Source organism: Rhizopus delemar, genomic scaffold (assembly GCF_000149305.1).
Source record: "Rhizopus delemar RA 99-880 supercont3.6 genomic scaffold, whole genome shotgun sequence".
Classification (NCBI taxonomy): Eukaryota; Fungi; Mucoromycota; class Mucoromycetes; order Mucorales; family Rhizopodaceae; genus Rhizopus; species Rhizopus delemar.
This window is the reverse complement of record NW_027137832.1, coordinates 262,616-286,559: the sequence shown is the minus strand read 5'-3', so window position 1 is coordinate 286,559 and position 23,944 is coordinate 262,616. Positions and strand designations below refer to the sequence as shown.

General features: G+C 36.4%; 12 protein-coding genes across 12 annotated transcripts; 8 read left to right on the top strand and 4 right to left on the bottom strand.

The window, feature by feature from the left end:
• Positions 1-241: 241 nt before the first annotated feature.
• RO3G_08100 (plasma-membrane proton-efflux P-type ATPase) lies at positions 242-3,220 on the top strand (the record flags this gene model as incomplete). Its single annotated transcript, XM_067662690.1, has 3 exons — positions 242-387; positions 437-866; positions 917-3,220. The coding sequence occupies 3 exons, from the start codon at positions 242-244 to the stop codon at positions 3,218-3,220; spliced, it is 2,880 nt and encodes a 959-aa protein (XP_067518791.1).
• Positions 3,221-3,609: 389 nt separating this feature from the next.
• Positions 3,610-6,139, bottom strand: RO3G_08099 (chitin synthase 1; the record flags this gene model as incomplete). The annotated part of the gene is made up of 5 exons (XM_067662689.1): positions 3,610-3,674; positions 3,806-5,177; positions 5,248-5,496; positions 5,550-5,770; positions 5,818-6,139. The coding sequence occupies 5 exons, from the start codon at positions 6,137-6,139 to the stop codon at positions 3,610-3,612; spliced, it is 2,229 nt and encodes a 742-aa protein (XP_067518790.1).
• A 669-nt stretch (positions 6,140-6,808) lies between these two features.
• Positions 6,809-7,012, top strand: RO3G_08098 (uncharacterized protein; the record flags this gene model as incomplete). Its single annotated transcript, XM_067662688.1, has 1 exon — positions 6,809-7,012. The coding sequence occupies one exon, from the start codon at positions 6,809-6,811 to the stop codon at positions 7,010-7,012; it is 204 nt and encodes a 67-aa protein (XP_067518789.1).
• Positions 7,013-7,380: 368 nt separating this feature from the next.
• Positions 7,381-7,794, top strand: RO3G_08097 (uncharacterized protein; the record flags this gene model as incomplete). Its single annotated transcript, XM_067662687.1, has 2 exons — positions 7,381-7,383; positions 7,429-7,794. 2 exons carry the CDS (start codon positions 7,381-7,383, stop codon positions 7,792-7,794), a joined length of 369 nt encoding a protein of 122 aa, XP_067518788.1.
• A 1,899-nt stretch (positions 7,795-9,693) lies between these two features.
• On the top strand, positions 9,694-9,978 carry RO3G_08096 (mitochondrial 54S ribosomal protein mL49; the record flags this gene model as incomplete). Its single annotated transcript, XM_067662686.1, has 1 exon — positions 9,694-9,978. The coding sequence occupies one exon, from the start codon at positions 9,694-9,696 to the stop codon at positions 9,976-9,978; it is 285 nt and encodes a 94-aa protein (XP_067518787.1).
• Positions 9,979-10,342: 364 nt separating this feature from the next.
• Positions 10,343-11,941, top strand: RO3G_08095 (uncharacterized protein; the record flags this gene model as incomplete). The annotated part of the gene is made up of 4 exons (XM_067662685.1): positions 10,343-10,493; positions 10,543-10,748; positions 10,800-11,309; positions 11,357-11,941. 4 exons carry the CDS (start codon positions 10,343-10,345, stop codon positions 11,939-11,941), a joined length of 1,452 nt encoding a protein of 483 aa, XP_067518786.1.
• A 59-nt stretch (positions 11,942-12,000) lies between these two features.
• RO3G_08094 (uncharacterized protein) lies at positions 12,001-13,235 on the bottom strand (the record flags this gene model as incomplete). Its single annotated transcript, XM_067662684.1, has 6 exons — positions 12,001-12,035; positions 12,229-12,552; positions 12,624-12,750; positions 12,809-12,970; positions 13,028-13,099; positions 13,149-13,235. The coding sequence occupies 6 exons, from the start codon at positions 13,233-13,235 to the stop codon at positions 12,001-12,003; spliced, it is 807 nt and encodes a 268-aa protein (XP_067518785.1).
• A 399-nt stretch (positions 13,236-13,634) lies between these two features.
• RO3G_08093 (uncharacterized protein) lies at positions 13,635-13,826 on the bottom strand (the record flags this gene model as incomplete). The annotated part of the gene is made up of 1 exon (XM_067662683.1): positions 13,635-13,826. The coding sequence occupies one exon, from the start codon at positions 13,824-13,826 to the stop codon at positions 13,635-13,637; it is 192 nt and encodes a 63-aa protein (XP_067518784.1).
• Positions 13,827-14,510: 684 nt separating this feature from the next.
• RO3G_08092 (uncharacterized protein) lies at positions 14,511-16,276 on the top strand (the record flags this gene model as incomplete). The annotated part of the gene is made up of 8 exons (XM_067662682.1): positions 14,511-14,684; positions 14,740-14,841; positions 14,893-15,080; positions 15,138-15,232; positions 15,282-15,324; positions 15,456-15,538; positions 15,589-15,716; positions 15,767-16,276. The coding sequence occupies 8 exons, from the start codon at positions 14,511-14,513 to the stop codon at positions 16,274-16,276; spliced, it is 1,323 nt and encodes a 440-aa protein (XP_067518783.1).
• A 387-nt stretch (positions 16,277-16,663) lies between these two features.
• RO3G_08091 (uncharacterized protein) lies at positions 16,664-17,049 on the top strand (the record flags this gene model as incomplete). Its single annotated transcript, XM_067662681.1, has 2 exons — positions 16,664-16,818; positions 16,869-17,049. 2 exons carry the CDS (start codon positions 16,664-16,666, stop codon positions 17,047-17,049), a joined length of 336 nt encoding a protein of 111 aa, XP_067518782.1.
• An 895-nt stretch (positions 17,050-17,944) lies between these two features.
• On the top strand, positions 17,945-19,096 carry RO3G_08090 (uncharacterized protein; the record flags this gene model as incomplete). The annotated part of the gene is made up of 2 exons (XM_067662680.1): positions 17,945-18,291; positions 18,469-19,096. The coding sequence occupies 2 exons, from the start codon at positions 17,945-17,947 to the stop codon at positions 19,094-19,096; spliced, it is 975 nt and encodes a 324-aa protein (XP_067518781.1).
• Positions 19,097-19,431: 335 nt separating this feature from the next.
• Positions 19,432-20,961, bottom strand: RO3G_08089 (uncharacterized protein; the record flags this gene model as incomplete). Its single annotated transcript, XM_067662679.1, has 8 exons — positions 19,432-19,443; positions 19,593-19,838; positions 19,883-20,004; positions 20,056-20,113; positions 20,161-20,201; positions 20,248-20,356; positions 20,417-20,522; positions 20,576-20,961. 8 exons carry the CDS (start codon positions 20,959-20,961, stop codon positions 19,432-19,434), a joined length of 1,080 nt encoding a protein of 359 aa, XP_067518780.1.
• Between the last annotated feature and the right edge of the window lie 2,983 nt (positions 20,962-23,944).

Genomic DNA, 23,944 nt, shown 5'->3' with positions numbered 1-23,944 from the left:
AAATAAAATAGGGTTTTTGAAGTCATAAACCCTTTGACATAGAATCACACAAGTCAAATCAGATTTCATTTGTATATAAACACCAGTTTTTTTTTTCGGTTCGCTTTCTTTTCTTCTTTTCATATACCTTTTTTATTCTTCTTAATTGGGCTTGCTACTTTTTTTTAGTCTTGCATTGTTATTTATTGTAAACATTCAACAACACTCATCAACATCTATTTTATAAAAACATTACAAGATCATGGCTGAAGAACAGCAGCAACAGCAGCAACAGTCTAATGCCAAAGCCTCTGGTGATTTACATCAAATCACTGTAGAAGATCTTTACGATAAAGACAAGTATGATCTCTCTACTATGGAACAGCAGGATGTCATGCAAATCTTACAGTACGTATCTCAGATCTTCTTCAATGCCATTTTACTAACATTCAAATAGAACTCAGCCTGAAGGTTTGACTACAGATGAAGTCAGCCGTCGTATTGAAAAATTTGGTCGAAACAAACTCGAGACAAAGGAAGTCAATCCAATTCTTCAATTCTTGGGATTCATGTGGAATCCTCTCTCTTGGGTCATGGAAGCAGCTGCCATTGTGGCCATTGCTCTTTCCAATGGTGAAAATAGGCCTCCAGATTATCCTGATTTCATTGGTATCGTTCTCTTACTGTTTGCTAATGCGGTCATTGGTTTCATGGAAGAACGTCAAGCGGGTAATGCCGTAAAGGCACTTATGGATTCATTGGCTCCCGAATGTAAAGTCCGACGTGATGGTGAATGGAAAACCCTTGAAGCCAGTGAACTTGTACCAGGTGATATCATTAGTATCAAATTGGGTGATGTCGTTCCTGCTGACGGTCGCTTACTTCAGGTAAATTTTTTTTTATCGCTAAAATACCCATGTCTTTAACTTTATCGTAGGCACATGGTGATGTTTCTATTGATCAAGCTGCATTAACGGGTGAATCATTACCTGTTGGTAAAGAAGTAGGCGATGAAGTCTTTTCTGGTTCTACTGTCAAACAAGGTGAGGCTGAAGCTGTCGTTATCGGAACGGGTACAAATACTTTCTTTGGTCGTGCTGCAAAGCTTGTTGGCGATGCAGGTGATGATATCGGTCATTTGCAAAGTATCCTTGCCAAGATTGGTAATTTCTGTTTGATTACCATTTCCCTCTTTTTGGTCGTTGTCATCATTGTTCAATATGCTCGTTTCCGTTACAATTATAGACGTGGTATCGATAACATCCTTGTCTTGCTCATTGGTGGTATCCCAATCGCCATGCCTACTGTGCTTTCTGTTACCTTGGCTATTGGTGCAAAACAACTCGCCGAGCACATGGCTATTGTGACACGTATCACTGCAATCGAAGAGATGGCCGCTGTTACCATCTTGTGTTCAGACAAGACCGGTACTCTCACTTTGAACAAGTTGATTGTCGATAAACCCACGATCAAGACTTATTCGGATGACTATGATGCGGATGCTGTCATTCAACTCTCTGCTTATGCTGCTCGTACTGAAAATCAAGATGCAATTGATTTTTGTATTGTCAATTCATTACCTGAACCTGGCCTTGCTCGTGGTGGTATCACTGAAATGGAATTCAAACCTTTTAATCCTGTCATCAAACGTACCGAAATTACTTACAAGAGTGAGGTTGACGGTAAAGTTTATCGTGTCACCAAGGGTATGTCACACACCGTGCTTGATCTTTGCACTCGTGACAAGACTGAGAATACGATCAAGGCGCTTAATGACGATGTTGACGAATTTGCTCGACGTGGTCTTCGGGCACTTGCTGTGGCTATTGATGAAATCCCTTCTGGAGAAGTTGGTGCGGATGGCATCGGTTTCAAATTAGTGGGTCTCTTGCCGATCTATGATCCTCCCAGATCTGATACAAAAGAAACCATCGATCGTGCTATTGCTTTAGGTGTCCAAGTCAAGATGATTACCGGTGATCAATTGGCCATTGCCAAAGAGACAGGTCGTCGTCTTGGTATGGGTGATAACATGTTCTTGTCCAAGACGCTCAAGGAAGGACCTCCTGCTGGTTCTGGATATACAGATGTGGATCAAATGGTCCTTGGCGCAGATGGTTTTGCTGGTGTCTACCCTGAACACAAATATGAAATTGTTGAACGTCTTCAGGCCATGGGATACATGGTTGCCATGACAGGTGATGGTGTGAATGATGCTCCTGCGCTCTCCAAGGCCAATGTGGGTGTTGCTGTCGCTGATGCTTCTGATGCCGCTCGTTCCGCGGCCGATATCGTCTTGACTTCCCCCGGTCTGTCTGTGATTGTGGAAGCCATCATTGGTTCTCGTCAAATTTTCCAACGTATGCGAAACTATTCGATCTATACTTGTTCAGTCACCATCCGTATCGTCGTCGGTTTCTCTATCCTTATTTGGGCCTTCCAATTTGATTTCCCTCCTTTCATGGTCTTGATCATTGCCATGCTGAACGATGGTACGATCATGACGATCTCCAAGGATCGTGTTCGTCCTTCGCCTTATCCAGACTCTTGGAACCTGCGTGAAATCTTTTCTTATGCTATCGTGTACGGTCTCTACTTGACCGCCTCAACCGTAGCCTTTGTCGCCGTCTGTCTGAAGACCACATTCTTTAACCGTAAATTCGGTCTTCAAACATTTAGCGACCCCAACGATTTCGTTCTTCACTCGGTTGTCTACCTTCAAGTATCCACCATCTCTCAGGGTCTAATCTTCATCACTCGTTCTCGCGGCTGGTTCTTCACCGAACGCCCTTCCATCTTACTCGTCTGTTCATTCATTGTCGCTCAACTCGTCGCTATGTTTATCGCTGTCTATGCCAACTGGGGATTCACTCAGATCCAAGGCTGTGGTTGGGGATGGGCAGGTGTAGCCTGGGTTTGGAATTTTATCTGGTTCGCTCCCTTGGACTTGCTCAAATTTGGTATGCAGTACTTTTTCAAACCCAAGCAAAGTCATGATCCCGAAGAGGTCAAGGCTGCTGCCAGTCGTCGTGCCTCTGCTCTCTCGGGTACTTCTTCAGCTCGCTACTATGCCAATCGTACACGATCGCTCAAGTCTATGGAACGACCTCAGAATTTCGCACACAAGTTGCTCGGCAAGTCTGGAAAGAGAATGGATCCCAAAGAAATGCGTCGATTGTCTTCCGTCCAGGCGAGCCATGCTGGTAGAGTGTTGAGTGCTGGAGGCAACAACCAGGCATAAATACATTAGAACTTTTTTTATTAATCCATGTTTACACTTTAAAATTGCTTTCCATTAATAAAGGCAGTGTTTTTTTTTATTATAAAGTACAATAGATGTGAAAAAAAAAAAGAAAATGTGTGTGTAGGATCTAATAATAAAAAATGGGCTCTTTTGTTTATATATGCAATGTGTATACAATTACAATAAGGTATGATGGTATATTGCAACAGATTTAACCTGTAAAGATCTTCATGAACAAATAAAGTACACAGCCTACAAAACGAACAGCAGAAAGACCAGCAACAGACCAAAGGATGAAGGAAAGATAGACTGTGGATCGTTTCTCATAGCTACCAAACCAATTCCAAACCTCTTGACCATTCAAGATGATGGTAACCAGCAGCAAATTAGAAATAATCCAGCATGTGACAAGTGTGGTTCTGAAGGACTTGTAATAATCTTCTTGCTTTGTCTTTGCATCACGTTTAGTGACCTCAGGTATAGGGGCCACCTTGAGTTCCATACAGGCTTCTTCATACTGCTCGTTCAAGTCCTTTTGTTCTGTAGGCAGGTCCACTTCGACCTCGTGCACACCATCTTTACCCTTGGATGATTTAACGACACCAAGATCGGTTGAGACAGTGTTATCACCCTTGGTACCCCAGGAGACATCGTGTGTGTTACAAAAAGCATAGATGTTGAGTACGTTGATGTAGCTTGGAGACATGAAAGTGTATGGAATCAGACTGGTGAAGATATGCCAGGGGTCCAAAAAGAGACAACTGGAGACGAGATACATGATGTAAGTGGAGCAAACAGAGATGATGACATCACGAAAGGTGCTCTGCTGAATCAAGGCCAAGAAACGTGCGTCCGTGTTGGACTCGGCGGTATCGACGGCAGCGATAACACCTTGAACTGTGATCCAGGCTGTACAGAAGAGAACGTAGCCCATGAGGATAGCAAAGAAGACAATGATCATAAAATAAGCCCATTTATAACCTTGAGGACGGTTACCCATGGCAATGATAAATTGAATGATGAGCAGCAAGACATAGACATAATTGAGTACGGTGTGAATCACACCAGCAGCATTAGTGGAGAAAGGCGGGTTGGGCACGGATTCAATAGAGGTGGTCATGATGTAAAAGACAAGATAAAAGTTACCGATACCAAACCAAGAAAAGATCAAGTTATAGGTCTGGTAGATATCTTCAAACATAAACATCAAACAACGCAAGATGTTGTGATCCGAGCCCCAGACCTTCATCCAGTGAACGAGGGCATAGACACCTGCAAAGAATGAACCGTTCAACCAACGACGACGCTGAGAGATAAATTCAGCCACACTATCAGGCACATCTGTCTCACCATAAGCATTGGAACAGTAATGCAAGACCCAAGCAGCATCCTTCTTGGCCACAAGTTCATAACACAAGATACGATCCTCAGCCAGATACATGTTGGCCGTAAAGATGTCAGCATCTGCACCATGCATCTTTTCACCCAAAAAGTATTTTTCGAGGGGACCATGACCGTGAATGTCGTTTTGTAAAGCGGTATAACGATAAGCAGAGAAAGCACCGGGCAAGACAGAGATATGACCAAAGACCGATTCAAGTGGTTTATCCAAAATGTTGGACATTTTGTATTCAAAATTTTGAGAAGCAACGAGAGGATTCAGCAAATGAACACCGCCTGGACCCAACATGGCCTTAATTTCACCACATGCACCGGCTACGTTCTTGTTGATGTCAAAGCATTTCCAAAGATGATAAATCGAACGTCCACCAGGCTTTGTACCTACATCAATCAAGACACATACATTGGGTTTCAAAAGAGGACCAAAAGCTTGAAAAAACCAACGGTGAGAGTTGATCTTTTTTTGATTCTTTTCTTTAAGACAAAACAAGATTTGAACAGGTACAACTCCTTTTTCTTCTCCTCTAAAATTCATGTCTGCATCAATAGAGAGCTGAGTTGTATGCTATACCCCCCCCTCTTGGTTAGTTTCTACCATCTCCTTTTGTTTTTTCTTTCTATACCTCATAAATATGTGCCGTCACCGGTTTGCCTTCGACTACGTTTTTAGCCATACCTTCTTGATAGACGCCCATTGCAGCCAAGACAGAAAGTGTACGTGGATGAATCTTGGTACGGCCATCAGAAACGACACAGACCACCACTTTTTTCCAACCTTCAGGACCCCATGTGCTGGATCGGTTACGACTACAGAGATGAGAGACATTCTTCATGACACCATTCATTGTTCTACAGAATAAAATTTCGTCTTCCTAATAAAGTACGATGGTAAGCATTTTGGTCTACAGCCAATTTGATAACATACGTTATACATTGTCAACACAATAAACAATTCAGTTTCTCTTCCCAACAGATTTTGTCTTAATTTATAATTTTGCTTTTCAAAGTCTGCAGGATCACAAGTGGCTGCTGTGTATCTCATATGGGTAAATTCGTCTTTATCCTTTCTCTTGACTCTTTGCAAGTACTTTGTTGGCACAGGATTGTCCAGTACCAAGTTACCGCCCGTCAATTTTACCTTACGAACTAGTAGGAAGATTAAGTACAAATCATGACTTGATCTGAGCACTTACTTGTCTTGTATCTTCTTGTCTGTCTTCTGGGGCCGATACCCATATTTTCAGGCCCTCCTCCAATCATATTTGATTTAGCGTTTGTAAATCGAACTCCACTTCCATTACCATTGTTTAAAGTGACTGAGGACGCATTGGAGTTTGTATTGACTAGGAGAGGTCTTTGGGCTTCATTATTATTGGGCGGATCAAAAAAGACATTGTCTTGAGGAGGAGCAAATGGAGAAGGATTACTGTTGCTATTAAAAGAGACCTGCTGCATTGGATACTCTTCTCCCGTGTTTCCATAAGTTGGTCTTGAAGGTAATTTTGCAGAAGGCATTGAATTATTACTATAAGGATTCATCACCTATGCTTTATTTTTTTTTCTGTTGTAATTTTAAAAAAGAAGGGAAAGATGGATTTATAAAAGAAGGGAATGTGTTAATAAAGGAGAGAAAAAGAACAAGGTGAAAAAAAGAGAGAGAGAAAAAATAATACAAAAAATAATACAGTTTATTTAAATAAGAAAAAAAACGTTTTCAATTAAAAGCAAGTTACACAAAATAATCTTCTGTGTGTTGTATTCTTTTATAAAAATGACTTTTATAGAAATAAATAATCACTTGCAATGTGTGCACATGTATTGTTATATTTTAAGAAACTCTTATTTATTGTGGCCAAAGCATCGTCCTTTTTCATGTATTCTAACCTTTCTTTTACTTTTTATGCGTGATCAAACGATCGTGCAAAGAAAAGCATGTTGAAAAAAAAAAAAAATACATTAAATTAATAGTAAATTAGCTGCTCTATTTTTTGATCCCGGTTTGTAGCATATATGCCACGATCCATTCTTCGTGAAACTCTATTCAAACAGGAACGAGAACTTCTTACTGCCTTTCCTCTTATAGTTACACACACACTACCACTTGAAACTTTTTTTTTTCTGTCATTGAATTTTTTTATCTTTTTTTTTTTTTATCTTTTTTTCCTTTTCTTTTCTTTCTTGATCATGTCTACATTAACCAGACCAAGTTATGTTCGAGGTGTCTCTTTTGATACAATGACAGATCAGGATCAACCTGATTATTCTCTGACGTTAAGAGGAAAGACACAGGGTTATCAACGTACTAGACGTAGTCGTACTTTTATGGTTGCTACTGATTTATCAAATAATGGCGATTATGCTTTAGATTATACTTTAGAAGTAAGCTGATTGAATTATAAAGAAATCTATATTAATTCAAAGCAATAGAATCTCTTGGATGATGGAGATGAGATCATTGTATTGCGTGTATCTACAATAGATTTAAGCGGTAAAAAAAAAAAAAAGATTTGTAGGCTTGTTTGTTTCACTCAACAGAATACAGAAAATAGATTTTATTTACAACAAACATTACGTAAAGAAGAATCACAATCAAAAGAGAGATCGAATGTAGTGATGAATAAGATCATGGCAGCAGGTGGACCAGACATGAGAGTGAGTTGTGAATTCATATGATGAAACGAAAGGAGCTTAAACTTATCAAGATTAGTGCAGTTATTGAGTTTGTGATTGGAAAAGTACAGGAAACGATACAAAATATGGTAAGTGATTGTAAGATTGACTGCTATTTTACTTATCTTTAATAGATTTCAACATATCAACCTTCAATGCTTGTAGTTGGCACAAGAGGTTTATCTGAACTGAAAGAAATGTTTATTAATAGCGTATCCAAATATTGTTTACAACACTCGCCTATTCCAGTTGTAGTCGTCAGACCAGAGGATAAAGTGAAGAAGCAGCAAACCAAGAAGCCAAGGAGACCTAATCCTTTGAGTAGCATGTTTCGTATGAATAGTTATTCTAGTATTTCAAGTCTAAATTCAAAAGAGTCCTCTGAAAGTGATACAGAAGAAGAACTGCCAATTGTAGAAAAGAAGATGCAAAGACTATCTGTCTTTGAAAAGATTGGTCGCAAATCAAGGTCTCCTTCGCCTTCTAGACCAAAGAAATAAAAAAAAAAATTCATCGCTTTAACATACTTTCATTTTCACCAGTCATCATTGTATTCTCATTCGTATATATCACATCATTTTCCTTCCTCTCTAAACATCAGACTCCTTAGTTATAAAAGGGGATGCTAAAAGCAAATGGAGGAGTATGTTGAAGAGAAAAGATAATGTCGCTATTTGAAATTTACATATGCATTCTCGAGTTTAAAAAAAAACACATGAATTATAAATAGTAACTGCAGTGAAACCCTCCTTTGATTTTTTGGTTGCTAGGTTATAAAGGGTGCTTTTGTAAAGTTTGATTCCTGTTTTAGGTACAAGTGTTGGGTTCTTTCTATCTAATGTATCTCTCTAATAAAGATCAATTTTCAAAGGAACGGATGGAGTTGGTTCAGTGTATTTGTCAACCTCGTGGCTCATGACTTTCTTCAGGGAGAGAGAGAGGAGAGTGAAATAAACAAGAGAATGAAAGAGAGTGTTACGGATGGATGCTTATTGATTGACAAAGCAAGTATTAAATGGGCCTTTCTTTATGTTTATCAAACAGTCTATTGATGAGTTTATAAATTATTATCTTTCAATGGTTACTTTATTTTAAATGACATGAGCTATTGTTTATTCATTTTTCACAAGAAAATTTGATAACAGAATCTAATGAGATCCCTATTACTCTATTATTGAATAGGCGGATCAATGACCTGTTGAGTTATATAAATGCAAACTTAATTCATGAAAGGATATTGAAAGAAGCAGTGTGTTGTTTCTAGCATAGACCCATAAAAAGGCAAATTCATAAAGTACTACCGGCGATCAAAAATACTTGATAGGCACAAGTAGGTTTATTTAGGTATGATTTTATCATGTTGCTTTTTTTGTTCTTTTTCGGTTTTTTTTTCTTTCCTTTCTACTCTGCTATAGAGTGAAGCAGTAACTATGGTTAAAAGAGGTCTATCAATAGTCATTTATTAAATGAATGTTGATCTAATAAAGGAGCAAAGCAAAGAATGTGTTCTCGATAGGAAGCCACAATAAGACATTCCAAAGTATATAAATACAGTAGACGTATGCCAATCATGCTTTTATTTGCCTTTTAGAATAAAAGGATTTGCAAAGGTAATCTCTCTGACTTTATCTTTTGACTATCTAAAGCTCGTGTTACTTTCTTCAATATTCCATAAATGGTCATCTTTAAAAAAAAGATCGACTTGTTTGTAGTTTTGCTTCCTTTAAGAGCTTCATCCTGTCTCCCCGTTAGTGGTGGCTGCCATATATGGACAGAGATTCTAAATGGATTGGACTGCCTTTTGCAATGGAGATCATTAAACGTATCTCTTTCTGGACTCTATCAAGCGAAGTTTCCATTTGGCTAATAATAAAATAAATGTGGATTCCGTTTCTTGAATTGTTTGTTTGTTTATCTTGTTGTTCACTTGGTAATGCTTGGTGGATGAGTAACCACACCTTTGCAAGTCTTTCTTACTCTTTTTACTTTAATCCGTAGTAGAAATAAACTCTATCTTTTGCTCATGAAACAAATTTGATAGGATTAAAAGAGCTTTTATTCTTGTTGATCAAACGAGTCGACCTTTTCCATGCTGAACATCTCTTAAGTTAATGATCCACTGTTCGATAAGGTTGTTTATTGACTTGCTTAAAGTCTAACAAGTTTTAATGTCTCAATAAAGGATTAAACACACAAGAAAGCAAGAATAAAAATAGACATTATTTACCAATTCATGTTCATACGCCTTATATATACTGGATATTGACTGAGTTTAAATATACTGTGAATCGTGGCTTTTACTTCCTTTGCCCCATAACCCGGACTGTGAATCTACCACCCCTTCCTCTCTCCAAGGATTTTTTTTTGATAGTTTTTTCTTTCTCTCTCTCTCTGTCAACATGTTGCGTACACTTATTCAAAAAAGACTTTATTCTACACCAACTTACCATGTTTCTCGTACAACCAGCCAGGGACTTCCTGTTTATTCTGAATATAAGAACGGTAGAACGAATCTTTTGACTGTTGTGCGTAGAATTAAAGGGGATGCCAATGCTTTATTGAACGATTTAAAAACTGATTTTCCTGAAGCAGTCGCCCATGTCAACCCAACCACTCAACAGGTCATTATCAAGGGTCATCACGTCAATGAACTCAAGGAATGGTTAATAACCAAGGGATTTTAGAAAGCAAAAAAAAAAAAAATAACCCATACACAATGTTTGTCTCATGTAAATAATATCCAATAAAAACACACACTCGAGCAGTTATGTTTGGTCATTTCATTGACCTCTCTTTACTCTTATAAAATTGTACTATTCTTTTTGCACGAGATAAACATTCTTTTTTTTCTTTTTTTTCATTTATTGTCTTTGTATCTCAGATTACCAGCAAAAAAAAAGCCCTGTTCGTTTTATATTTTTCTTTTTCTTTTTTCTTTTAAGCGCGACACATTTTTTATCTAACCCAAATTAATATCATCCCCACCCCCACCCCTTATCACAAACAATAACACCCACCCATTTCATATATTAACAATCCTCCTTTATTATGACACCCAACCCTGAACTTGAACTTTGTATTAATGACCTTGTTTATCCCACTGAAAAAGCAGAAACCTTGTTAGAAACCTTATCAAATGAACAATTGAGTTTAATAGAAGATGCAGTAAATAAGATAAAATCCAAAAAATTAAATCAAGGTAAACGAACAACAATCTTCTATCTTTGAACTCATTTTTATAAAAATAGAAAAAAAAGGACCAGAGAACACAATAAACAATAACAAATTATCTTATTTATCTATTCATGAACCGACAACTGAAATACGTGATGGTGTTGAATGGGTCAGCTTTGTCTATTCACATCATCGTACGTTACGTAAATATTGTATAAGAACAGACCTTGAACAGGTGGATATAGACACATTGGATGAAAAATTTAAAAAAGAAAATTGTGTAAAAAAAAAAAAAAATTGAAAGCTACAAAAATGGCCTAACTTATTCTAGGTTTATCCGAGAGCTAATCTTCCAAGGGAAATATATCAAGGAAATCGATGGACTTATGAAACCGAATGTAATGTGCTTGGTTGGAAACTAGCCCACCTCAACATAGAAGAATTAGCTGGAAAGAGAGGATTAATTCAGCGTGCAGTGGATTCTTACAGAAATAGATATCCAAGTATGCGATCAAGACGTGTAGCCAGACAAGAAAAGCTATTGAAGGGCACCTTACGAAAGCGAAAGCACCGCGAAGAGGATGAGACTGCACCACATGGCAAATCCATGAAATATGAAAATAATGAGAAAATACCCAAGACGATCATCATTGAAGAAAAGAATGGAAACAAATGTCGTATTCGCATTAATATTGAGTCAGTTTTATTGGACGCAGTGGATATGGAATTTAAAAAGAGCAATTGTGTGTTTCCAAGGGCCATGTCCATTACGTCCGATACACCCAATCTAAGTCAAAGAAGATTGGATGAAATAAAATGTAATGAGATTGGTTGGAAACTTGTAAGTGATTTCCATTACAAGCAAATTGTAGTATTCACTCTTATTAGGCTTGGCTAAACCCTCGTCAATTGGCCAACAAGAAGAATTTATTACAACGTGCATTGGACACTTATCGATATCAATTCACAACTGACCTAAAACCTCGTAAATTTGCACCACGTCTCCCACCTTCATTTGCTCCAGAACCCAGTGTACCCTTGACTCAAAAATCACTTGAAGAAAAACAAAAGGAATTTGACGGGGGTGCTCAAACCAAACAAAGGAGAGATTCATGTTATTCGGGTACAACCGTCACACTTGATTTTCATGACTATTGCTTTTCTCCACCTCCTGAAGAAGAAGAATACTCGAATGCACTTCACGACTTCATCTTGACACCACCCACTCAAGAAGAAATGGATAGTTTGAGTGAAGAAAGCGGCAGTCAGAGCTTTTCTTATACAAGTACACCCAGTCCTGAAGCATTGATTCATCTCACAGAGTTGTATCAACAAGCGTTTTTGTCAGCTGCCTTGTTTGATTCTGAACAACAAGACAGAGAACAAGAACAAGAAAGTGAAAGTAATACAGAATTACTTGCAAATTATGAAAAGGGGCAAGTGGATAATATGCTCTCAAACCAACTGTATTGATCATTAAATAATATGATACGATTTTCCTATGCTTCTTATAATGCCCATCCAATTAGAAGTTACTGTTGTTTTTGTACTCGATGTTGTTGTAGTACTTGTGTTTACGATGGGTTCATAATTCACATTTAACACATCTTGCAATCGCTGGTCATTCATGATTCTCTTCAGCACCTTTTGAATATAAAGCTGCAATTCACGATTGGCTTCCTGAAGTGTTTCTATCATTTCAGCGGCTTCTAATTTATATAGAGAGTAAATAGGCTGTTTCTTGAGAAGGCTTTCCTTACTTTTAAGTTCATCATCTTCCTCGCAAGACAATTTACACATTCCTCGTGAAGGATGTGAACCTTGCTGGTCTCCTTGAGAAGACAATAGATACAAGTATTTTTGGTTTTCCTTGACGAGCGATTGGTTTGATGATGTGATGGAATCCACTCCTTGTTCCATATGTTTCAAAAGAGTATCATTTGATTGAGACTGAATCTTTGCTTGGCCAATGGCTTCTTGAATCATGGCATATTCATGACCTAATTCTATTCTTGTCCTGCTTTGAGATTCTAAAGTTGTTTTCACCATTTGGTTTTCGTCTGTTGTACTTTTTGTGTTTGACTCTAGTTATTTATATTCAACAGAAGCTTGTTATTTACTTGGAGCTTTTCTTGTTTTCTTTTTAGAAAATTACCCGTCTTGTTCGATGCAATGATATTGTTGGAAGACACTCTACTCATCTTTTGCAACAGTTGCAGTTCTTTCTGTAACTCAGCCTCTGTTTCATTCCAAGTGATCCGATCTTGTTCATACTGATCAGCCTAGTAGAGAAATTTGTGTTCCTTGCTATTGTCTTTAGAATCATTCGTTTCCACCAACCTTTAGATCCATCGTATTTTCCAAATCTAGCCTTATGTCTTCCAATTCTTTATAATCAGTTATTGAAGAGCTCAGTTGTCCTTTCTGAAGCATCAAACGTGCTTCAAATATCGTATTCTCTTCTCTAAGTTTATAATTCTCATCCCACAGTTCTTTAAATTCCTATCCTCAAAATAAAGTCGTTAAGAACCTGCAGCTCCAACAATCTCCTTTGGTAACCTTGTTTAATCTTTTGTTTTCATTTGTCAAGACAGTTTGTATCTCTTGTTTTGATTCAATTTGCTCCTTAAGCTATAAAAAAAAGTTAAACAGCATCAACCTGGAAAAAAGAATGATTTACATGCAAATTCTCAATGCGCAGCTGCTTCGCTTGATCTTGTAAAGAAAGTATTAAGTGAGTGATATCTTTGTTGTTATCTAAAAGCATAATATATGATCACCAGAATAAAAGAGAAAGAAAAAAGGCAGAGCGATAATGAATTTCTGCCTCGACTGTCTAAGGAATGAACGACTTTTATTTGGGGATATTTGAGTTTTGATCAGGAAAAGGAAATGAAAAGATTATCACATACATACACGCTTTTCTTTCCTTCTTCAAACCGAACATAGACATCTTATTATGCTTCTGTCGAGCAAGTTTCTGATACTCGTAGGATCTACTAGAACAGCTCATGAAATGAAGAAGAATAAGATATAAAATAACAATACAAGCATTTAGCAATGGTCACTTATAATGTTTTATTATAAAATATGAACTAGCAAAAAAAAAAAAGAGAGAGAGAAAGAATGAAGAGATTGGTAGAATACTTGATAGATATTCATACTATCAATTGCTTCTGTTTGCATCGTTGTTGTTACTGTTATTATTACTACCTCGTCTGGTTTGGTCAGCATTAATATTCTTGTCAGCAGCACGTTGTGCTCTTGACGCAAAGGAGTTTTTACCCGTGTCTCGGTTATTTTTTTCTTGAGAGGATTGGATTCGCTGAGAGTCTTCCTTCGTCATTTTTTTAGACATGATTATTTGGTGAGAAAAAAAAGTTTGAGAATTATGATCTACTATTTATACTATTGTGAAAATGTAGTCAAGCTGCATGAATATGATGGACACTAAACAACGATAAAACTTACTTCATGATTACTCAAATTCAACTATTTATCTCACCGTGTTAACATAACAAGAAGACCTGATAGATGAAGTTTGCCTCATAATGTGATTTAAAGCGATCGTCATTGATTTATAAACAAGTTTATTACTCTTACAAGAGACATTTTTTGGTCTTTGGCGCTACGTTTATACTTGACTGATGAAAATGTCACTTAAAGCGCATATAGGCTATATACTTGTCCAAATCAACTAAAAAGCAACAATTCCTATTGTCATCAAACGCATACCCATCTTTCATGTACTTGTTTCTTCCTAAGGTACACCAACATGAAAGCAAGCATCATCTTCTTTCTTTCAATAAAAGAATTGTATACTTGTTTACTACATGAATCCATTTCCTTTTTATTCTTTACGTTTGGCTTGAGAGTACAGATAGTTTGCTCAGAAAGAAACATGCATCTATCGCCGACTGCTCGGTTGATGAAAGTAACACAGCTTTATTTTTCCTTTCCGCTTCAATAAACTTTCTCTGTCAGAAAGGCAAGAACCACTTTTTTTTTTCTTTTTCTTCAAAATAAAAAGCAGGGTTTTAATATGGCACCTATTCAACTTGCTTTAGACGAACCAGAAACAAGTTGCTTTGGAAATTATCTTTCAGGCTTGTTTGGAAAAAAACAACCTGAACAACTCAGTTTCAAGAATGAAAAGTTTACTTATCCTGTAAGCTCTGGTATGGAAGAGTTACCTCGTTATGAAGATTGCATTGAAGTAAGAAAAGGAGAAGAAATAGATCAAAGAATGATTGATTGATGATTTCATGTAGCAAATAAAAAAGTTGAATATTGAGTGCACAGATGAAATCAAACAAATCGTGAACCATGCTATTGATTCCATTAGTGATGAACTTCGTGCTATTAGTTTAGATGTAAGATAAAAAAAAAAAAAAAAAAAGGAAAAAGTATTAAAGGATGATTAGTTGCATGAAAATATGGAAACAGGCATGAAAGAAGTTCATGCTCACAACATCTTGACTGGGTTCCTTGAAAAGCAAGGTTTTAAAGTAACACGCCATGCTTATGGTATGGACACGGCTTTTACAGCTGAATACAGCCGTGGATCTGGTAGAAGAATTGGCATCTGCTCAGAATATGATGGACTTCCTGGGTAACCCAAAGATAAATCGAGTGAGCGAATAAAAAGATTAAGTTCATCATCACATAGTTTAGGGCAAGGCTGTGGTCATAATCTGATTGCTATCAGTGGTTTGGCTTCAGCTGTTGGTATCAAGGCTGTTTTAGAAAGTGGAAAGGCATCTGGTAAAGTGATTCTGTTTGGCACTCCTGCTGAAGGTAATTTAATAAATAGTAAAGTATGATCGAGTGACTTATAAGCGCAGAATTATCCATTGGTAAAATCATTCTTGTTCAAAAGCGTGCCTTTCAAGATAATATCGATGTTTGCTTAATGCTTCATCCAGCGTAATGTTTTGTTTGAAACAGAGCACAAAGAGATGTTTTAATCAATCTATTTTTCTTGTAGCGCTAATAATCATCAATATGCTAAAATGATTGCTATACATGATGTTCGCGTTGAGTTCTTTGGAAAGCCAAGTCATGCTGCAGGTAATAAAGTCATTATGAACTTGATACAAATCTGATTTTGTTTTGCTTAGCTGCACCCTGGGAAGGCGTGAATGCTTTGGATGCCATTGTTCAGGTTTGGAATAATGTCAGTATGTTGCGTCAACAGCTTTTACCTACCGATAGAATTCATGGTATTGTTACCGATGGTGGTCAAGCAGTAAAGTATATTGATCAAACCATGTATATTTTTACTTATATTCCAAGTAGCCTAATATAATTCCTGAGCACACATCAGCCTTCTTCTTTGTTCGTACGATGAAGCTCTCTCAAACAAAAGGGTTAATGAAAAAACTAGAAAATTGCTTTGAGGCCGCTGCTCTTGCGACAGGCTGTCAAGTCAAGTATACTTGGCGTGAGATTGGTGTCACTAAAGATGTGATCCAGAATAGTGTGATGGCAGATACGTATGCTCATCATATGGAACAATATGGTATTCGATTCCCATCCAAAGAAGAGCAGATCAGTAAAGGAGGTGCATCAACTGATATGGGTAATGTGAGTTATGAAGTACCTGTTATCCATCCTATGTACGGTATCCATACCACTGCTTCCAATCATACTATCGAATTCACTGCTGCTGCTAAAACTCCTCAAGCACATAAAGATACTATTACTGCCTCTAAATGTCTTGCAGCTACGGGTATTGAAGTTTTGTTGAATGAAGAATATTTTAACCGAGTGGTAAAAGCGTTCGAAAAGGATCTGTCTGAAAATTAGTTTTTCCGAACCAATAAAAATTAAAACTTTTTTGGTAAAAGATTCATCATTTTCATTGGTTGAAAAAAAAACTTTAATACCCTTCACCCCCCCCCTCCCTTTCCGATTAATTCTTGTTTCTTTTTATACCATGAAATTTTTCAAGACGATTCATACATTTAACTATGAATGGAGCTTAGTGTCAGCAGCACAATGGCAAAAATATCCTAATGATCACTGCCCTCACGTTCAACATGTGGATGTATTGAATAGAACAGTTGACCCAGAGTCAGGTATTTTGACTACAGAAAGATTGATTACAGTAAAACAAAATGTACCTAGACTTATTTTGAAGGTAACTGTTGATATCAATAAGCTTTTCAATTTACTAATAATGAATTATAGCTAATGGGAGCAGAGGAAACACAATACGTTCGAGAAGTTTCGACAATTGATCCTAAAGCAAAAACATTTACATTAACCAGTGAAAATCTTTCGTTATGTAACATTATGAAATGTAACGAAGAAATATCGTATACTGTCTCTCCTGAAGACTCTGGAAAGTAAGTGTTTGTACACAGACAAAAAAAAACAAGATATTAATGAACAATAGAACGCAATTCACACAACAAGCAACCATGTCAGTAGGTAGCCTTTTATCTCGATGGGAAAACTTGATTGAAGACTTTTCAATCAAACGATTTCAACAAAATGCGCAAGTGGGCAGAGAAGGATTTCTTCATGTCTTGGAACGTTTCATGGCAGCAAAACAAGGATCATCCACAGCCAACTAAGAAAGAGCATTGTTATTTATTTTGTACAGTTCCCCCTCTCCCTTCCCTCTCTTTCCTTTCTAGATTCTTGTTTAAAATTTTTTTTTTATTTAATATGAACTAGTTTTGAAGCAGAAAGTTTATTCTATTATTGATGATGTCATTCACTGAATCAATACAAAACTACATTTTTTTATATAGTTCAAATGACCCTTTTTAGTTTAATGCTTATCGTGCAGTTGACTTTTATATCGGAAAAAGCGGATAAAAGTCCGAGTGTAAGGGAAAAAAGGGGGAAAAATATGTGTGTGTGTGTGTGTATGTGTGCGGTAGATAACTACGCGATCTTTTTTTAACACAGAGTTTTCAGGGGAAATGAAATAAAGCCACCAGAGAGCATTCAAAGCCCAAAAGAAGGGTGTAGAAGAGATGAAGAGAGGAGGCTTGTGCCTGACCCATAATAAATTCAAGCTCTTATCCAATGAATTTAGTAAAGAAAAGAGAGAGTTTTTTCATGCATAGTGGTATGCTGCAGATCAACATCATATGTATTATTATGAATATCGCTTAAGCAAGTTAATATAATTGAAATCATCTTTCTATCAGCTGCCTTCAAACATTTCTTCAGCATATTTAAAAAGTAGCACAAACCTTATGAAACAATGACGAATAAATCGGCTCCAGGGGTTGAAGAAGAATAATTTTTTTTGTGTTTTGTTTATCTTTTCTTTCTTTCTTTTAATCTTTTATGAGTTCAAACACATCAACAAGTAGTCAAAACAACAAATTTTCTAGTTCTTGGATATTAAATTGGTTTACACAATTTAAATATAAAAAATCATCTTCAGAAAAAAGAGCACCTTGGAAATACAAAAACAACCAACCAACTGCTGCAGTGACAACTTCTGAACCTATCATGATTACAACCAGACCTAGTATCACTATTTCTGTTGTATCTGACAGTCGACGTAGTTCACAGCAAACAGTTGCCAGTTCATTTTCATCTAAACGCAAGTTTCAATGGCCACATCATCACAGTCCCCGTGATGTAGATTTTTATTATCGTCAGAGAAGGTCAATTTCTTCTAGTACTTCAAGGCCTAATTCGATCTTGTATACTTCACAACCTTCTTCACCTAATTTCACTGCTTTATTTACAAGAGAAGAAGATGATGATGATATGGACTCATACTGTCTAGATGAGACAAACAAGAGAGAAAGATGGAGAATGAATCATGATTTGACAAAATTGGCTTTGGATGGGTAACTTGCAATAAAAAAGAAATTCATGCAAAAATAATCGAATGGATAAAAATAGATTATTTTCAAGCCCTGATATGGTTACACAACTTTCTTTCTCTACAGAAAAGCATATACTTCAAGTAGGGTACATGGAAATTGATTTTTTATAAGACAAAGATATTGACAGTGAATGATTAGATGTGGGAATGCTGCTTGGAGTATAGAAGTAGCATTACAATATCCAAAATGGGTAGTGATTGGATTAGACGACATGAATAATGAACTACTCTTACCAAGACATACACCAAAGAATTTTAAATTTGTAGAGTGTTCAAATTTACTACAGGGCTTAAAAAGAATACCAAGCGAAACATTTGATTTAGTGAGTTGTCGATTCCTCATGTTTACTCTCTCTGTTGAAGAATACAGATTGGTCATCAAAGAATGCTTACGGATATTGAAACCCACAAGCTATTTGGAATCCATGGAACTCGATCTGAGAATTTATTATCAACGTTTAATATCCATCCCAACCAAAGCAAACAAGATCAATCAGCGCATCATGGAAGAAGTCGAACTTAGCTCATTGGATCCAAGGCTAGCACGACGATTGGGTGATTTGGTAGAAGATGAGAGAAAGAGACATGAAGTCAAATATATTTCATTACCTTTGGGTATTTGGGGTGGTAAATTAGGTGTGATGTTTAAAGATGATTTACACAGCTTGATTGAAATAATATTAAATGAACAAGTACAAGAAGTCGATAAAGAATTGGATTTAAATCGTGCTTTTATGAATTTACATTTAATGACCCTTCGCTCTTGATCTCCCCCTTTTCACACATTCATGCCCAATGCCAATGTCTACGCACGAATGGATGTGCTTCGGTGTTAAAAACAAACTTGTCCAATGATATCATGTTAGGTGAACTAAATAATAAATAAAGATATTTAAATGTTTCTGCATACAAGAAACTTTCCATTGAATCAATTTGATTATCTTCTGGGATTTCTATGTCTGAGTCTACATTTTGAAAGGCTGCAAATGCACTCTTTGTCTTGCACCATTTATCAATCGCTTGAAATATTTCCCAGCCATATTCCTAATAAACATTAGTTTCACTACTTCTCTCTCTCTGATTTCTTACCTGATATTTTTGGTCACCTGTGATTCTATATAAAATAAATAAACTTTCTACAGTCTCTGGTCTCAAAATATATCTTTCATCTCCAAAGAATAAAGAAGGTGGTCTTGATCTCACTGGAGGCAACTTGTAGTTGATGTCGTACTCTGTAGTTGGCTTATTTTTAGTTTTCTGTACAGTCGGTATTTCACCATCATCGTACCACCAATCTCTTGCTCTTTCTAGTTCAGCCCTTGTCTTGTTGTACGTGATTGGGTTGTACCTTTCAATTTCACTGATATACCAGTTCTCTGGACTTAAACCTGTCTTGGTTGTACGATACATGAATACACATGTTTCTAATAATCCTTTGGCAATGTCCATATCTTCTGGCTCATTAAATGTTTTGGATCCCATCGCAAGCATACCGGGCACAAAGCAAGTCTATAAAATGTGTCAGTTAGTTTCAATATAAAAGACGGTCTTACTAAATGATCCATGGAATTTTCTGCTTTTTGGCGAAAAGTATCGTAAGGAGGTAGCAAGAGCATATCATAACCAGGTATCTGACGAAGCATGTGCTGTTTCATGCTTCTGATGGAATCCAGATCTATAAGATCCAACTTAGTAAAACATGTGATAATTTACTTTTTATCCTTACACATCCTTCCATACTGTGGTATTTTTCCATCTGTTAAAAGATACTGTTTAAGAAAATACTAAAAGCATATAAATAAAGAAGCACAGACAACTCTTAATTTTTTACTTCAAAGGCACTGTCACCCATGGCTCCAAAGGTAGTTGTATCTATTGGACGTAAATATCTTTTTCTTTTTCCTTTCATCGTATTTACCATCTCTAAATCGTCCCTTTTCTACATCTAACGAAGTAGGATATAATCCTCTAATATACATGCCATGTCCATAATCCATATTATCCAATAGGTCAGTAATCGCTTGTGCCTTTTTCATGTTGTACAAATCGATTAAGACAGAAAGAGTGAATTGTTATCGTGGTTTTACCTTTTGCATGTAGATGGGATTTTGTGTGAATTGAGAAAGCATCATCAATTCCAATTGAACTGTTCCTGCTTCTGCAATCAGTGTGTCTTGATAAAAGGACATGTTCCTATGTTCATATGTTTGAGTATAAACTAATCATACCCTTTTCCCTTCTTTTACCGAGCTGGATTCCAAAGGTGAGTAGGTAATCCAGAGGGTGTGTCAAATGCAGGTAAAAGGACGTTTGCTAATCTCTGTGCTTGAGTTAACAAGATTGGGTATTTTTGATCCGATAAATCATAAGCACTGATAAATCCACCCAAATACCGGATGATCGATTCAAATACACTCACATCTTCATCCACATTGAAATCGATGCGCTGAACATGATCTATAACACTCTTCAGCTCATCTTCCAAGTTCATCACCAGCAGCGTACTCAGTGCATCCACCATCGTAGCTCCCCAGCCTCCAAATGGATCATGTGTCTTGTTGGTCAAAGGCTTCAATTCATCGTGTCCGAGCGCATAAGTCTCTATACAAACATTTAATTTAGCGGCAAGCATGAATCGATCGTATTCTTACTGTATCCATTCCAACCGTGCAAAAAGGACCTTTTGATAGCCAGCCTTCGCTTTTCTCTTAACTTTGCATATTCAACAGGTTCAGGACTGAATGTGTGTTGTAGCTTGGGTAGTTGAGAAGAAAACTCATCTTGTCCATACAAAATTGATTGTTTCCTTCGATTTGTGGAGGGTTTGATGGGTTTGACATTGTTCCATGGCTTGTTTTCTAGTGTATTTTGGTTCAATGGCTTCATCATAAAGCATACTTGTACAAGAATAAGAATTAAGCATATCGTAGCCAAGCCAAATTTCCATCTTTTCGACATTTGGATTGTTTTTATAAAAGAAAGTAAAAGGGAAAAAAGGGGTGTAAAAATAGTACAGTGTCAATTAAATAAGTTGTGTTTTTCTATTGTACAACATCGCGTTAAAGTTTGGTATTTGAATACCCGTTGTAAAACCAGAAAATTGGTTTAATGAATTCTTTTGTTTTCAATGCGCTTTTTCCCTTTTTCTTTATTTACAATAAAAAAGAAAAGGACATCAAAGAAAATGATGTACATTTCTTCTTTTAGTTTTACAGCAATTGCAATTTGTATGTTTTCTCAGGTACACACAGCTTCATATTGTGCAACCCATTCAATAAATAGTTAATTTGAGCTCACTATTCAAAATAAATTGTGTTTAATCCATCCACTGTTTTCTTTTTGAGTATGAAGGGTTATTTTATGAAAAATATGAGGTTCATCAATTTGCCACAAACACAAATAATAAACACATATGCAACTGAGGAAAAAAAAAACATGCTCATTCTGAAAGAGAGCTAAATATACAAAAAGGAGTCGACTTGCTTTTGTTTTATCGTTCATATCAATATAGTGTTCAAATCAAGTCGATTTGAAGTCTTCTCGAGAGATTCTTTCTATCGGAAAGGTACGCCTCGCCAAAATTATTTGGATCATAAAAGGTTTCAGCCATTTGACATTCAAAGAAAACCCAGACATTATTCGTTGTATTGGCGATTCATGACATCAGCTAGAAGCTGGACAAATCTAAAGGGGCTAGTCAGTGATTAGCTTGAACAAAGACTGTTTTACTAGTCGCAGTATAACAGGAACACATTGATACAAAAGGCCTAAAGAGAACCAAACTTAATAAAGAGGCAACTATTTCCAATAAGTTTGAGGTAGTATCAAAAGACCACAAAAATGATCTTTTGGAATCTTTTAGTCAAAGAGCTCATGATAGGCAAGTAAGAAAAGAAGCCTCACATTGGCTAAAAACAGAGCTGCTGGTTAGATCCTCAAAATAAGAGACAGATTTACTTTGAGTGGGAAAATTAGTGATAATAAAATACATACATGGATGCAGTTCAATTTAACAGGAAGAAGGGGCTCTCTCCAGCATTCAATAAAAACATCTACTTTTAAAAAATATATTGTCACTAACAGTTCAGCAAAGACCACATAACCAATCTATAGGAAGCTTTTCACTGTCAATTGGTCATCAATGGCTTAGGTGACTAAAGGCCTTCATCTTGGATTTTCATCTATCATACTACAATGATCAACCGTCGGAATAAAAGAACTTGTGTGTGTTTTTATGAATGAAAATTTTAAGAATATAAGGATTCAAAAGTGATTCAAGTGTATGAAACAGAGATTTATGAAAACAAAAAAAGATATCAGCATAAAAAAATGTAAGCAGATAGTTCCTTTTCGATTCGATTGATTGATTCAAAAGTTCATTGCTCGGAGAGGGAAATAAGATATCATGGACTTTAAAACCAGAACCATGGTGGTGCATTTTGATTGATGTTCAAAGCATTCAAATTCAAAACTTGTATTTTTTTTATATCTCTATCACTTCTTTCTACAACTTGTTTACAATGCATTACTCTATTACCTCTGTCGTAGTACTGATTCTTACCTCTATCGTAGCACTTACGCATATCTCTAATGGATATAGAACTGCTATACACACTTGTATTGCTGACTCTAAGTTCAAAAAATGGGTTGTAACTTTTTCTGGTAGTAATGCCAACAAGAACTACACATTTTTTTTTATATATTATAAAATAAAAAAAAAAGTGCATATTTTATAAATCTCATTCGAAGGATTCTCGATTTCTATACGTGCCCTACATAACATATAATCAAGAAGTGCTGGTTGCCTTTAAAAAACACGGCGACGTATACGCATAACAGAAACATAACTTGCATCATTGAATTACACTATAACATTATTGGTGATGTAATCGATAGGATACACATCAGGGTCAATATCCATCTCAAAATGCACATTTCCGCTCTCGTCCACAATATCATCTTCTCCATTTTCATAGAAAAAAAGTACACCTATCTTTTCTTCAATTGTATAGTTTTAGTCAAAGTGAGAAATCGATTTTAAAGAAGACAGTGCTATCCAACTTAAGCAGGTGTGAAAAGTAAAAATTCAGGACTGCCAAAGTAAAAAGTGTATTTATGTATGAATTCAACTCGCAACAGCTGAAAAGCTTTTATCAGTAGTCCTATGCATCATATTCCCAAAAATGTATGATACAGACTTCTTCATAAGAAATTATCCACTCGAGCCAACTTGCACAGGATCATCCCAGCAAATGTAGAAGACGAATATTGTTAATTGTGTAACTATCAAAAACAGAGCAGCATTTGCTATTTACTTGCATTCAAAAACAAGTCTTGTGGAAAAGGAGCTTTCAAAAAATACTTGCCAAATCTTAAAGATCCTAACTGCCGCACAATATTCCAGGATTTATCTACATTTAGACCATTCAAGTATCACATCTTACATTATCATGACTAGTTAACAGCCTACTATTTTCTTGCAACAATTCTTTGAACAGACTCCTGTCTTGGATGAGATTGCCATCAATCAAAGCCAGAAAGAGTTATTGAAGCTATCCGCTTATAACTCTTATGTTAATATCTTTTTTAATAAGTCACAATCTCATACACTTGCA